We start from the raw sequence: 13,421 nt of genomic DNA, 5'->3' as shown, positions 1-13,421 counted from the left end.
AAATAACAAGACGCCGTCGAGCGCGAAGAGACGATCCAAGGCGCGCGTCGTGAACGACGCGCTGTTCGACTACGCGGGCGTCTTCACCCCCGAGCGCGCGAGCGCGTTGACCGCGGAGCTGACCGAGCTCGAGAGCAGCACGGGGTGGAAAGTCCGAGTCGTGACCGGGTACGAGGGCGCGATCAACGACCTGTACAGGACGACGAGAGCGGATCGAAAGACGGTGATCATGACCGCGGACGAGTTCAAAGGCAACGTCCTGGAGTTTTACTACGACACCTCGAGCTTGAAGGAGGTCATACCGAAGAACGTGTTCCAAGAGATGCGAGGGAGGTACGGGAACAAGTACTACGTCGACGAGGAAGGGCTAGAGACCGCGGTCGTCGACGCGACGGAAGCGCTGCGAGGGTGCCTCGCGAGGGGCGGGTGCGCGTTCGTCCCCGGGTTATCCCCGCAGCAGCGCGAGTTTTCCCTCGTCGCGGTGATCACCGGCGGGTTCCTCTTCGGCGCGGCGACGGCCGCGGGGAAGAGCGCCGCGGAGCCGTCGCCGTGGACCGGGGTGTTCATCGCGATATGGGTGCCGTGGGTGTTCGCGTTTGGGTTTTATCCCCTCTACGTCAGGCAGCCGGAAGACTTGACGCCGTTAATACAGAACGCCGCGCTGTTCGCCGCGACCGTTCTCTTCACGTCGTCGTCGCCGCTGCTGGGCGGGGGAGGGGGCGGGGACGGGGACGGGGACGCCGCGCGGGGTGGGGATGACTTCGGGAACCGCGGCGGGGGAGGGTGACGACGCGTCCGGCGCGCGAGTCATAGGTAAAATTATTTCGTGAAACACTCCGAGTCGCGCTTGCGGCGCGCGTTTTGGTTCGACAAGACAAGACGCGCGACGCAGGCCACTTCGCGCCGCGCTCACCACGCGTCCGCGAGAACCCACCGCGCGCGAGCGATGATGGTGTCGCTCGTTCGCGCGCTCGCGTCGCCGTCGCGCGTCGCCGCGCGGACGGCCGTCGCGCGATGCGCGGCAGTCGCGCGTCGTCCGATGCCGTCGTCTCCGTCGAGACGGTTCGTCTTCTCCGAGATGCATCTTTTCCCGACGGCGCCGGCGCGCGCGGCGGCGTGCGCGCCGCGTCTCGCGCGAAGCTTCGCGTCCGCGCCAGTCCTGCGCGAAGCTCTGCGCGACGCCGCGAAGTCGACGCCGGACATCGCGAAAGCTTCCGCGGCGAGGGGGGTGAAGGTTTCGAAGGCGCGGCATCTCGCAAGATTTCGTGAAAGACTTCCTGCAAGATCGACAGAAGTTTGGCGGCGTCGCGCAAAACGAATCGTACGTGTATGCCGTGTAGCCATAAAAGGGTTAAGAATGGCAAGTAACAACTTAGAACGTTGGCTGCATAGTAACGAAGGATTTGACGCAAGATCGTCAGAACATTTGCGGCTATTGACGCTATGCAAAGGACTTCTCGCGCGGACGAAACTCTTTTTTGTCGCATCTTGCATCTTGAACATCTTGAACATGGCGTGCGTGTTCTGCATGCCCTCATAGTTTTGTTATGTCGTGGATCGATACGTCGCGAGATTTAGGGTGTCGACGCGTCCTTAATAAATCACAAACGTAAACGAAACCGCGGTCGCGCGTTCGCGCTTCAAAACCATCCGCTAAACCAGCCGCCGTTCTCCTTCGCGCTCGGCGGCGGCACCACCACCGCCGCCGCGCTCGCGCCGCTCGGCGGCGACAGCGACGTCGTCGACCCCTCCATCGCCGCGCGCTCGTGCGCGGCGACGAGCTCGGGGACGTTATTCGACGTCGTCAGCGGCGCGCGCTTTCCTTTCCCTTTCCCGCCGCCGCCGCCGCCTCTCCCGCCTCGGCCCTTCGCGCCGCCGCTACGCGACGCGCTGAGCGCCAACGACGACAGGTGCCCGCTCGGCGTGTACGGCGACCGGAGGAACAGCCCGCGCGCGCCCCCCCCGCGAATCTCGCGCTCGACGTCGCCGCGCAGCTCGTCGCGCAGCTCGTCCTTCACCTTGCTCGAAAGTTCCGCGCGTAAAACCGCGCGTAAATCCTCGCGAACCGCCGGCGCGAGGTCCGCCTCCAGACGTCGTCGCGTCGCCTCGCGCTCCGACTCGGACGCGCGTCGAAGCACGGACACCTCCGGAGAGAAGCGCGCTGCTATGGCGTCCGCGTCCGCGTCCTCGTCCGCGACGGTTGACGTTTCGCGTCCGCCTTTTTTTTCGCCGTCTTCCCCGACCCCCCCCGCCGCCGCCGCCGCCGCCGCTTCCTTCGCGCGCAACGCCGCGGCGCGCAACGCGTCTCGGCTCGTCTTCGCGCGTTTCCGCTCCACGCCGACGCGCGCGGCGGACTTCCAGCGCGTCACCGCCTTCTCGCGCAACGACTCGCCCAGGAGCACGGTCAGATCCTCCACGTCCTCGCTCAAAGCTTTCAGTCGATCGCGCGCCGCTCGAAGCTCGCCTCTCAGCGCGCGCGTCTCGCGGCCGTGATCCTCCGCGAGCGCGCGCAGCTTCGTGGGTGAACGCGTGGGTCAGTCGAACGTCTCACCGGTCAAAAGTTGAAAGGGAAGCGCGGGTGAAGAGTGACGACGGGAAAGGTTCTTAAGGAACGGCGTTCACCACGCGAACGGGGTCGTACGGGGAGCAGTCTCACCTTCGCGCGCAGGAGCGCCGCGAGCGCCTCGCCGTCCGCGACGGTCGACGTTCCGTCTTCCTCCTCCTCGAACATCTCGACGTCTTCCACGGGCGAGCCTTTGCGCTTCTTCGTCCCGGTCGTCGCCGGCGCGGGGGTGCGGTAGGACGCCGCGGCGGCGGCGGCCGTCGCCGGCGCCGCCGCGGCGCCGGCTCGGTCGAAGAACGACGGCGGCGCGTTCCGCGTCTTCTCGATCGCGCGCTCGGTCTCGCCGCTGTGGAGGTCCGCGAGGATGTCCACGATGTCGCACTCGAGCGGCGACGCCGGTCGGTCTTCTTCGGACTTCTTCTTCGAATCGTCGTCGTCGTCGTCGTCGACCTCTTTGACGTCAAACTTCGGAGAAGGTCCGCTCGATCGACGCAGCGGCGACGGCGCGAACGTCATCGCCTTCGGGACCATCCCCGATCCGCGCGCGCTCGGCGGCGGCGGATCCGGCACCGGCGCCGGCGGCGGCGGCGGCGCGTCGTCCTCTTCGCCGCCCTTCGCGTCGTCCGCCGCCGCGACGGTCGACGTTCCGTCTTCCTTCTCCCGCTCCTCGCACAGATTCGCGCCTCGCCACGGCGACCGGAGCACGCCGAGAGACGCGTTCACCGTCATGAGATCTCGCAGCGTGTGACGCGCGCGCGCGCCGCCGTCCGCCTCGCGCCCCTCGCCGTCGCCGCGCGCGCTCGTCGCCGCGGCGAGCTTCCTGAACGGCGGCGACTTCGATTTCGACGACGCGTCCGCCGCGGCGTCCGCGTTCTCCTCCCCGTCTCGTCGTCGTCGGTCTCGGAGCTCGACGCCGCGCGACGCGGGATGTTGATGATGCTGCGCTCGTCCCTCGCGCAGCCGTCGCGACATCCGCTGCGTCGCGTCCTCCGCGGCGGGCGTCTTCGTCTTCGTCATCAGCTCCGCGTCGCGCTCGCGCCGCGCGAATGACGACGCGCGCTCCTTCCCCGCGGCGGCGGCGGCCGCCGCGGCCGCGGCGATCCTCCGTTTCTGTCGTTGCTCCGTGCGCTTCCCTCTCCCGAGCTCCAATCCGAAAGCCTCCGGAGAGAGCGGCGTCTCGTCGAGCAGGTAATGCGACAGCTCGTCCGCGTAGTGCAAGATCTCGCCCTTGTGCCGCGCGAGCGCCATGATGACGCGCGCGTGCGTCGCGCGACGACGTCGACGCGATGCCGTCCGCGCGCGCGCGACTGGGGGACGGACGATGAACGCCGTGCGTTTCGGAAGTTCCCCTCGCGCCTCGGAACGCTCGCGACGCGTGCAACAGAATGAACGCGTGGTTATGGGCCTGTTCTGTTCTGTCGTGTCGTTCAAATCGACTCGCGTCGGCGTCTCAGATGCCGACGGGCCGTCCCGCGCGTCTGACCCGCGTCGTCGCCGTGATCGGTCGAGCGCGCGCCGCCGCCGCCGCCGCCGCCGCCGCCGCATCGCGAGGAACAGCGTCCGCCGCCGCCGCGAGCGGGGTCCGTCCTCGACCGATCGCGTCGCGAGGAGGAGCAAGAAATCATCTTGTTGTTTCTTCCTCCGCCTCCTCCTCCCCGACGACGACGATGGGAGGCGCCGCGAAGGAGAAAAAGCCGCCGCCGCCGCCGTCCACCGTAGGCGACATCGAGGACCTCGCGTCCAAGCACCCGGGCCTGACCTCCGCGCGCGAGCGCGCCCCGCGCGCGCGCGCGTCCCTCCTGGAGTGGTACGACGCTAATCATCGCGTGCTTCCGTGGCGTCGGAACGCGCGATCGACGCACGCGCCGCCGCCCGATCCCCCGTCCGAGGAATCCCTCGCGTCCACGGGGAGCGCGCTCGAACGCGCGCGCGCGCACTGGCGCGGCGTCGCGGAGACGGGCGCGAGCGCGGGCGTACCGCCGGAGCAGTACGCGTACGGCGTGTGGGTCAGGCGCGTTCTGCTTCTATTTTACACAGGTCCCCATACGACCCCATTCGCGTTGTGGACGCCGTTCCTTAAGGACTTCGCCCGGCGTTCCTCTCCGTCGCTCTCGTCCAATGAAACGTCCACGTCATCAAATAACTAACCAATCGCATCACTTCCCGCCACATCACCCACCAATCGAACGACCCTACCTCAGCGAGATCATGTCCCAGCAGACGCAGATCGATCGCGTGGCGACGTACTGGCTGCGTTGGACGGAGCGATGGCCGACCGCCGCGCACCTCGCGGAGGCGACGCAGGAAGAGGTCAACGAGCTCTGGGCAGGTCTGGGGTACTACAGGAGGGCGCGGTTCCTGCTCGACGGCGCGCGGTGGGTCGTGGCGGAGGACGGCGGCGGCGGGAAGATGCCGTCGGACGCAGCGTCGCTCGGAAAGGTGAGACTGCTTCCCATACGACCCCGTTCGCGTGGTGCACGCCGTTCCTTGAGGACTTTTCCCGTCGTCGCTCTTCACCCGCGCGTGCCTTTCAACGTTCGACCGGTGAGACGTCTCGCTGACCGATGAACACCACCCCCCCGCGTCCCTTTGAAGATTCCGGGCGTCGGGCCGTACACCGCGTCCGCGGTGGCGTCCATCGCGTTCGACGAGCCGATCGCCGCGGTGGACGGGAACGTCCTCCGCGTCGTGTCCAGGCTCGCGTGCGTTCGAGGCGGCGGCGACGTGACCAAGCCCGGGACGAGCGCGGGGAAGGCGTGCAAGGCGGTCGCGGACGCGTTGCTGTGCGCGGAGCGGCCGGGGGATCATAATCAGGCGCGTTCACACGAGGGTTCACGCGCTTCGTTTTTCACCCACCGCTCGGGTTCGTTCACTACGTTGTACTTGATCGCGTGCGTCGCCTTTCGACTGACCGACGATGGACTTTTTTTTTCGTATGAAATCGCCCGTCGTATCCAGGCGATGATGGAGCTGGGCGCGACGGTGTGCACGCCTCGGAACCCGAAGTGCGGGGAGTGCCCGGTCGCGTCGATGTGCGCGTCGAGGGCGCTGGAGCTGGAGGAGGAGGCGAACGTCATAACGGCTGGTAAGGAACCGTTTCGCGTCACGGACCTCCCGGAGAAGGACAAAAAAGCGGACAAACGCGAGGAAACCGTCTCCGTGAGGGTCGTCCGCGGAACGCGAGGAGACACGGAGACTGGCGCGGACGGCGCGTCGAAGAAGAGCGCCGCGTTCTTCTTGCTCGTGAAACGCCCGGAAGGCGGCCTGCTCTCCGGGCTGTGGGAGTTCCCGAGCGTCGTGATGGAGGATACCGACGCGGACGAGGACGCGTTGCGGGCGGCGGCGGATCGACTCCTCGCGGAGACGTTGCGCTTCCCGGCCGCGGCGTCGTCCTCCTCGCCGAAAACGAAAACGAAAACGAAACCTCTCGGGGAGATCGTGCACGTCTTCTCGCACGTGCGGCAGACGATGAAGGTCGAGCTCGTGAGCGTGGAGTTATCTCCGACCGACGACGGGTTCTTCGTTAATATTAACGCTCGAAGCGGTGACGTTTCGTCGGCGACGCCGGAGTGGAAGTGGGTCGCCGAGGACGACATGGCCGACGCGGGGCTGACGTCGGGCGTGAGAAAGGTGTACGACCTCGTCGTCGGGAAGAAGAACGGGAAGTGCGGCAAGTCGAAAGCGAAGCAGGCGCCGGCAGGGGCGCCGGGGGACAGCGCGATCGCGCGGATGTTCGCGAAGAAGGCGAAGACGGAGACGGTCGCGGAGTAGTCGGACCGGACGGATCATTTTTTATTTTGACCGACGATCGCTGTGCGTTTTTTTAATAGACTAAGGGCCGCGACCACCTGCTCCGCGTCGTCACTTCCCGCCGCCCCTCCCCTTCGCTCGGTCCTTCAGCCCGCTCTTCCGCTTCTTCGCCTCCGCGCTCGCCCTCTCCACCTTCTCCTCGACCTCGCGCTCGACCGCGTCGCGGTACCGCGCGAATCCGTTCGGTCGCGGCAAAACGCGAACACCGGTTTCGCCCTCGCCGCACACCCACACCTCGCACTCGTCCAACCCTTCGACGAGACGCGCGTCGTGCGTGGACACGAAAACGCCGCCTTTAAAAGCGTTTAATCCCTCGATCAGCGCCTCCACGGACTCCAAATCGAGGTGGTTCGTGGGCTCGTCGAGGACGAGGACGTTCGCGCGCGTCGCCGCGAGTTGCGCGAACAAGACGCGGCTCTTTTGACCGCCGCTCAGATTCTTCACCGGGGTCAGGTGCGCGTTCCCTTCGAGGCCGCTCTGCCCTAATAACTTCCGCGCCTCCTGCGTGGAGATCCCGAACGCGTCCTCCAAGTGCTTCGTCGCGTGCTTCGTCGTCTCCACGGGCAGGAGCTCGTCGAAGTGCTGGTCGTATCGACCGAGCGTCAGAGACCGATCCGGGGAGACCTCGCCCGAGTCTGGTTTCAATCGTCCCGCAAGTAAGCCGAGTAGCGTGGACTTCCCGCAGCCGTTCGGGCCGACGAGCGCGACGCGGCTCTTGGCGTGCACGCTGAACCGTAGGTCTCTGTACATCGGCTCGGAGCGCCCGGGGATCGTGTACGACGCGTCGAGGACGGCGATGCACGGCCGGTCGTCCTCCGAAGACGGAAACGAAAACTTGACCGCGTAGACGTTGGGCTTCTCCTGCGGGCGACGCGGAGTGGTGACGTGGAGTGATGTGATTCGTCAGATGTTTGATTTGATGACGTGGCATGCATAACGTGCGGTCGAGACGAGAAGCTCGCGGCGCGCGCACCAGAAGCGCGTCCGCGCGCGAATCCTTGAGCAGCTTCGCCGCCGCCTTCTCCGCGCTGAGGCCGCCTTTCGACTTCAACTCCGCGAGCTTCTTCTGCTGCGCGTCGAACGCTTTGCTCTGCGCTTTGAACCGGTCGTCCGCGCCGTTGAGAAAGTTCCACACGTCGCCCTTGTGCCTCGTGATCTTTTTCTGGAAGTGATCCAAGTGCAGCAAGTCCGTCGCGCACGACGCGACGAAGTCCGCGCTGTGCGTGACCAAGAGCGTCGCGGTTTTCGCGCACGCGGGGGACGAGAGGTAACTCGCCAGCCACAGCGTCGCGGGGAGATCCAGGTGGTTCGTCGGCTCGTCCAGGAGCAAGAGTCCCGGGGATATGAACAGCGCCTGCGCGAGCGCGGCGCGCATTCTCCTGTAGGCGACATGTGGCGTGGTGACGTGGAGGGATGTGATTCGTTAGATGTTTGATGACGCGGCCGAAGAAGAAGGAGAACCGAACGCCGACGCCGACGCACCACCCCCCGCTCAGCGTCGACAACGGCGCGTCCTGCGTCTTCTCGTCGAACCCCAAACCCGTCAATATCCGTCGCGCTCGCGCCTCCGCGGCGTACGCGTCCCTCTGCTCCAGCTGATCGCTCAGCTCGCCGAGCCTGCGCGCGGCGTCGGCCCACCGGTCCTCCCCCCACGCGCCGTCGCCGTCGCCCACCTCCGCCGCCTCCATCGCGGCGCACAGCTGTCATCGCGTTAATAACGAATACCGCGACGGACGCGCGTCGTTTTGTCAGTCGAAAGAGGAGACGCCGCGGTCGAACGAACGAACGAACGTTGAAACCGAGGGGAGAAGACGGGCGAACACGAAGTAAAGGTCCTTAAGGAATGGCGTTCACCACGCGAACGCGGTCGTATGGGGACCAGTGTGTAACAGAAAGCACGCGCCTCTTCCTCTTCGCGTAACAATCGCGCAGCGACGTGATCGCTCGCCACGAGCGCAACGAACGCGCTCCGCTCGCCAGCCTCGAGCTCCTGCGCGACGCACGCGACGTCGTGGACGTTCGCGCGCAGACGCCCGGACGCGATGAGACGCACGAGCGTGGACTTCCCGCTGCCGTTGGCGCCGAGCAGCGCGTACTTAGGGTCGTTCCATACGAAGCGATGTCGGGGTGGAGTTGAAAGGCGTCAGATGGAGTTGAAAGGCGTCGAGGGCGGGGATTGAAAGCGAGGGGTGGACCGAGAGAAGCGCCGGGCAAAGTCCTTAAGGATCGGCGTTCACCACGCCAACGCGGTCGTATGGGGACCAGTGTATAGAACGCACCTTCCGTCCGGGCATCAATCTGAGCTCCGCGTCTTCGAACAGACGCGCGCCGCGGACGCTCACGTCCAAGCCGGTGACGTCCACGACCGCGCCGGTGGTTTGGTCGGCGTCGTCGCCGCCGCCGCCGCGGACGTGGAGGGACACCGCGTCCAGGGCGCGCGCCCACGACTCTGGGAGCGAGAGGACGGGCGGACGCTTCGACGACGACGACGCGTCGTCGTCCTCGGGGTTCATCATCAGCGACGGGAGACGTCCTTCCTTCTCCGCCTTCGCGAGCTGCTTCTTCTCCTTCCCGGTGAGCTTCCCGCCCTCCGCGCTCTTGATCATCAGCGCGCGGAGCTGGTCGTCCAGGGACACGATGCCGAATCCGCCGGCGTCGTCAGATCCCTTCGCGTCGCCGGCGTCGGCATCGGCGTTTGCGTTTGTATTGGCTTTGATGGCATCGGACGCCGCGGCGGCCGCTTTCGCCTCCCGCCGCGCCTTCGCCGCCGCGCGCGCCGCCTCGGCCTCCTTCCTCTCCTCGAGCTCCCTCACCGAGATGGTGTTCCCGAGCTCGTCCGTCGTCGTCGCGCCCCTGTCCTTCTTCCCCATGGCGGCGGGCTCTGATGAACCGTCGCGTCGACGACGACTTGAAGCGCCCAGCGCAGCGAGCTCGCAAAAATCATCACGACGACCATCGTCATCAGATGCGAACGTGATGACGACGCGCTCAGTCCGCGCCGCACGCGACGCGCACAGGACGCTCCTCTCGCGCGCGCAACATGGCGTCCCACCTCGCCGCCGCGAGCGCGATCACCGCCCGGCCGCTCGTCGCACGGTGCGCGCCGCCGCCGCCGCCGTCGCCGCGCGTTCGATCGATCGATCCTTCGCGTCGCTACACTGGTTCCCATACGACCGCGTTGGCGAGGTGGACGCCGATCCTTAAGGACTTTTCGCGCGGTCGGAAGCCCGAAGTAAACGACGAACGAGATCGATCTCGATCGAACCCTAACGACGACCGTCCTCCCTCCCCTCCCCTCCTCGTCCATCAGGCCGTCCTCCTCCTCCGCGCGACCCCGCGCGCTCGCGCGCTCTTGTCGTCGCCGCGGCGCCCCAATCTCCGTCGCCGCGGACGCGCGCAACTCGTGGTTCCGATCCTGCGAGGAGCTCAACACTCTCGACGCGGACGTCGTGCGCAGAGACGAGAACGAGTGCGTCGTGAACACGTACGGCCGCGCCCTGGACGCGCCCGTGTTCACGCACGGGTCCGGGTGCGTGATGTGGGACAGCGACGGGAACCGATACCTAGACTTCTGCGCCGGGATCGCGGTGAACGTGCTCGGACACAGCGACCCGGATTGGGTCGAGGCGGTGTGCGAGCACGCGGGAAAGCTCTGCCACGTCTCCAATCTGTACCACACCGAACCGGGCGCGACGCTCGCGCGGAAGCTCACGGACACGTGCTTCGCGGACCGCGTGTTTTACTGCAACAGCGGCACGGAGGCGAACGAGGGCGCGATCAAGTTCGCGCGGAAGTATCAGATGGCAACGGCGAAGGCGAAGGACGAGAGCGCGACGGAGTGGGCGACGGAGACGGTTTCTTTCAGGCGCGTTCTATACACTGGTTCCCATACGACCGCGTCGACGATGTGGACGCCGATCCTTAAGGACTTTTGCCGGCGTCTCTCTCCGCCCACCCCTCGCTTTCATTCCCCGCCATCGACGCCTTTCAACGCCAACTGACGCCTTTGAACTCCACCCCGACAATCGCTTGTATGGAACGGCCCTCAGCAACTGCTTCCACGGGCGGACGCTCGGGTCTCTGAACCTCACGTGGAAAGAGGCGTACCGCACGCCGTTCGCGCCGCTGTCGCCCGGGCACGCGTTCGCGACGTACGGCGACCTGGACTCCGCGAGGAGCGCGATCGTGAAGGGGAAGACGGCCGCGGTGTTCGTCGAGCCGGTCCAAGGCGAGGGCGGCATCTTCCCGGCGGACGGCGCGTTCCTATCGGGTTTAAAAGAAATCTGCGACGACGCCGGCGCGCTCCTCGTTTTCGACGAAGTCCAGTGCGGCCTCGGACGCACCGGGTACCTGTGGGGTCACCAGTCCGTGGGCGTCACGCCGGACATCATGACCGTCGCGAAGCCGCTCGCGGGCGGGCTGCCCATCGGCGCGGTGTTGACGACGCAAGCGGTGGCGAACGCGATCGCTCCGGGGGACCACGGGAGCACGTTCGCGGGCGGGCCGCTCGTGTGCGGCGCGGCCAACGCGGTGTTCGACCGCGTCAACTCGCCGGGGTTCATGGAGAACGTCGTGAAACGCGGCGAGCAGCTGCGGTCCGGTCTGCGCGCGAAGCTGGAGGGGTGCGATCGCGTGAAGGAGGTGCGAGGGAGCGGGTTGCTCGTGGGCGTGCAGTTGGACGTCCCCGCGGGTCCGCTGGTGGGTCAGGCGCGAGACCGGGGGCTGCTGTTGTTGACCGCGGGCGCGGGGGACGTGATTCGATTGCTGCCGCCGCTGGTCGTGAGCGAGGAGGAGGTGGATATCGCGGTGGCGATCATCGCGGACCTCGTGAAGGCGCTGTGAGCGAGCGAGCGAGCGAGCGGCGGTGTTAGATTTTACGGCAATCATCATCAGTAAATTATTCCATTCGCCGCGCCGCATCAGTTAGTCAGTCGTCGCTTCGTCTGCTGCGCGTCCTGTCTCGTCGCTCGCGTCCCCAGACGAGATCTGCGCGCGCGGGGCGACCGCACGACCTCAGTCGCCATGTCGTTATCCCGCGGCGGCGAGTACGTCGCGCTGGAGGACAAGGACGCGCGGTCGTCGCTGATGACGCGTCGCGAGCAGGTGCGCGTCGGCGGCGTCGCGCGCGTCCTGTCCCTCCCGTCCCTCGCGTATTCCGCCACGTTTCACCATTCATTCATCTTTTCGTCCAGATCTGACATCCGTCCTCCGTCCCGTCCCACGCAGGCGGAAGCCGTGGACGACATGGACCGCGAGCTCGGCTCCCCAACCGACGCGGAGTACGACGACGGGCGCGTCATCGAGCGACCGGCGACGTTCTCCGAGCGCGCGGCGTCCAAGTTCGCGGCGATGAAAGAAGCGACCAAGGCGGCGATGTGCAAGATGAAAAACAAAGCGAAAGAGTTCGCCGCCGTGGGGGGGGGGTCCGCGTCGTCGTCGTCGACGACGACGCCCGCTCACGGCGTGCCGCCGTCGCAGCGCCGGGAGGTCTACGGCGACGAGCGGTTCACGCCCCCGCCGGAGGTGATCACCCCCGCGATGCGGCAGGCGCGGCTCGCGGAGCGGCTCGACGCCGCCGCCGCCGCCGCGGAGATTCTTTTCGAGTGCCGCGTCGCGTCGTCGAGCGGCGATCGCGGCGACGACGACCACTCCGAGATGCTGACGCAGCTCAGGGCGACGTGCGAGGAGCACCTGAACGCGCTCGCGTCGGAGGTGGAGTCGGGGGGGGTGGAGCACGAGCAGATGTTGGCGCGAGCGATCGAGGTGGCGGAACAGCTGGTCGCGGCGATCGGCGACGACGATGACGCGACGGCGACGGCGGAGCCTGGGGGGTCCGTGGATTCCGGCGTGGATTCCGGCGGCGGAGGCAGCGGCGGCGGCGGCGCGCCGGCGATGATTTCGGTGACACAAGACGCGACGCCGCCGCCGACGCCGCCCCCGCTCGTCGACTTGTTGGCCGGATTGGACGTCGGCGGACCGCCCGCGCCGCCGCCAGCGCCGGTCGCTCCGATCGCGCCGGCGGCCGAGGCGCCGCCGCCGCCGGAATCCACGCCGCAGACGTCCGAGCGGCCGTCGTCGCGGGAGGAGGAGGAGGCGATGATCGCCGCGGCGATCGCCGCGAGCTTGGCGGAGTCGCGGCCGGCGCCGGAGCAGCCCGCGCCCGCGCCGATCCCTCCTCCGCCCGCGCCCGGCGGCGGCGGCGGCGGCGGTAATCTCATCGACATCTGAGAGGCTGATGGATTCGAGAAGCGAGGCGGCGCGAGCGACGACTCGAAGACTCGTTCAACGTACTCGATTCACGATTTCAAAAAGCGTCGTCGACGGTGCTCGTCGGCGTCGAAAACACGAAAACACTACTGTAACCACCCACGTCCAATCACAATCCCCCAAGAAAAAAAAACACCTCTCATCGATCCCCTACAGTACGTACACCTTACTTGCCGCTCGGGACGAACGCCGCCGCCGAGGCGCTGGGCTTCCCCGGCGTGAACGCGGGCGCCGCCACGGACAGCTTCGCGACGGCCGCGGTGACGTTGGAGCCGTTCTTCGCCGCGGGCACGAACGGCGCCGCCTTCGCGGCGGTCGCGTCCAGCGCCGGGAGCGGCGGCGGCGGCGGCGGCGGCGGGTGCGGCTTGTTCCAGCCTCCCCCCGTCGTCGTCTTGCTCTTACCTCCCGCGCCGCCGCCGCCGCCCTTCCCGCTCCCGCCTTTGTTATTCCCACCCTTACCTCCTCCTCCTCCTCCCGCGCCGCCGCCGCCGCCGTCCTGATTCCGCGGCGGCGGCGACGACGGCGGCGGCGGTTTCGCGTTCGCCGAAAACGCGGCTGACTTGCCCCCGCCCATCATCGCCGCGAACGACGCGGAGCCCGCGCCCGTCGCCGCGGGCGACGCCGCCGCGGGCGAACCCGAACCCGCCGCGGGCGAACCCGCCGCCACCGCGCCGGTCGCTTTCTCCCCAGAGCCGCCGCCCGCGCCCGCGCCCGCGCTTCCGCCCCCCCTTGAGGCTGCGCCTTCCTTGACCTTCTTCGCCGCCTCCGCCGCGCCGGCGAC

The 13,421-nt window shown here is 67.5% G+C and overlaps 8 protein-coding genes across 8 annotated transcripts; 6 read left to right on the top strand and 2 right to left on the bottom strand.

Moving 5' to 3' along the window:
* Window positions 1–61: 61 nt before the first annotated feature.
* Window positions 62–673, top strand: MICPUCDRAFT_6391 (uncharacterized protein; the record flags this gene model as incomplete). Its single annotated transcript, XM_003059905.1, has 1 exon — window positions 62–673. A coding segment is annotated over one exon (612 nt), but the record flags the coding sequence as incomplete, so codon positions are not given.
* Window positions 674–946: 273 nt separating this feature from the next.
* On the top strand, window positions 947–1,540 carry MICPUCDRAFT_59174 (uncharacterized protein; the record flags this gene model as incomplete). The annotated part of the gene is made up of 1 exon (XM_003059904.1): window positions 947–1,540. The coding sequence occupies one exon, from the start codon at window positions 947–949 to the stop codon at window positions 1,538–1,540; it is 594 nt and encodes a 197-aa protein (XP_003059950.1).
* A 100-nt stretch (window positions 1,541–1,640) lies between these two features.
* On the bottom strand, window positions 1,641–3,811 carry MICPUCDRAFT_40420 (uncharacterized protein; the record flags this gene model as incomplete). Its single annotated transcript, XM_003059608.1, has 2 exons — window positions 1,641–2,513; window positions 2,657–3,811. The coding sequence occupies 2 exons, from the start codon at window positions 3,809–3,811 to the stop codon at window positions 1,641–1,643; spliced, it is 2,028 nt and encodes a 675-aa protein (XP_003059654.1).
* Window positions 3,812–3,948: 137 nt separating this feature from the next.
* MICPUCDRAFT_59172 (uncharacterized protein) lies at window positions 3,949–4,710 on the top strand (the record flags this gene model as incomplete). Its single annotated transcript, XM_003059903.1, has 1 exon — window positions 3,949–4,710. The coding sequence occupies one exon, from the start codon at window positions 3,949–3,951 to the stop codon at window positions 4,708–4,710; it is 762 nt and encodes a 253-aa protein (XP_003059949.1).
* Window positions 4,711–4,771: 61 nt separating this feature from the next.
* On the top strand, window positions 4,772–6,035 carry MICPUCDRAFT_40419 (uncharacterized protein; the record flags this gene model as incomplete). Its single annotated transcript, XM_003059902.1, has 3 exons — window positions 4,772–5,002; window positions 5,159–5,928; window positions 6,029–6,035. The coding sequence occupies 3 exons, from the start codon at window positions 4,772–4,774 to the stop codon at window positions 6,033–6,035; spliced, it is 1,008 nt and encodes a 335-aa protein (XP_003059948.1).
* A 389-nt stretch (window positions 6,036–6,424) lies between these two features.
* On the bottom strand, window positions 6,425–7,751 carry MICPUCDRAFT_18269 (uncharacterized protein; the record flags this gene model as incomplete). Its single annotated transcript, XM_003059607.1, has 2 exons — window positions 6,425–7,234; window positions 7,347–7,751. Coding segments are annotated over 2 exons (1,215 nt in total), but the record flags the coding sequence as incomplete, so codon positions are not given.
* A 1,662-nt stretch (window positions 7,752–9,413) lies between these two features.
* On the top strand, window positions 9,414–11,215 carry MICPUCDRAFT_59169 (uncharacterized protein; the record flags this gene model as incomplete). Its single annotated transcript, XM_003059901.1, has 3 exons — window positions 9,414–9,469; window positions 9,684–10,280; window positions 10,423–11,215. 3 exons carry the CDS (start codon window positions 9,414–9,416, stop codon window positions 11,213–11,215), a joined length of 1,446 nt encoding a protein of 481 aa, XP_003059947.1.
* Window positions 11,216–11,395: 180 nt separating this feature from the next.
* MICPUCDRAFT_59168 (uncharacterized protein) lies at window positions 11,396–12,601 on the top strand (the record flags this gene model as incomplete). Its single annotated transcript, XM_003059900.1, has 1 exon — window positions 11,396–12,601. The coding sequence occupies one exon, from the start codon at window positions 11,396–11,398 to the stop codon at window positions 12,599–12,601; it is 1,206 nt and encodes a 401-aa protein (XP_003059946.1).
* Window positions 12,602–13,421: the final 820 nt, after the last annotated feature.

This window comes from Micromonas pusilla (assembly GCF_000151265.4).
Source record: "Micromonas pusilla CCMP1545 genomic scaffold MICPUCscaffold_7, whole genome shotgun sequence".
NCBI classification, from domain to species: Eukaryota; Viridiplantae; Chlorophyta; class Mamiellophyceae; order Mamiellales; family Mamiellaceae; genus Micromonas; species Micromonas pusilla.
The sequence above is the reverse complement of the archived record's forward strand: the minus strand, read 5'-3'. Positions and strand labels throughout refer to the sequence as shown.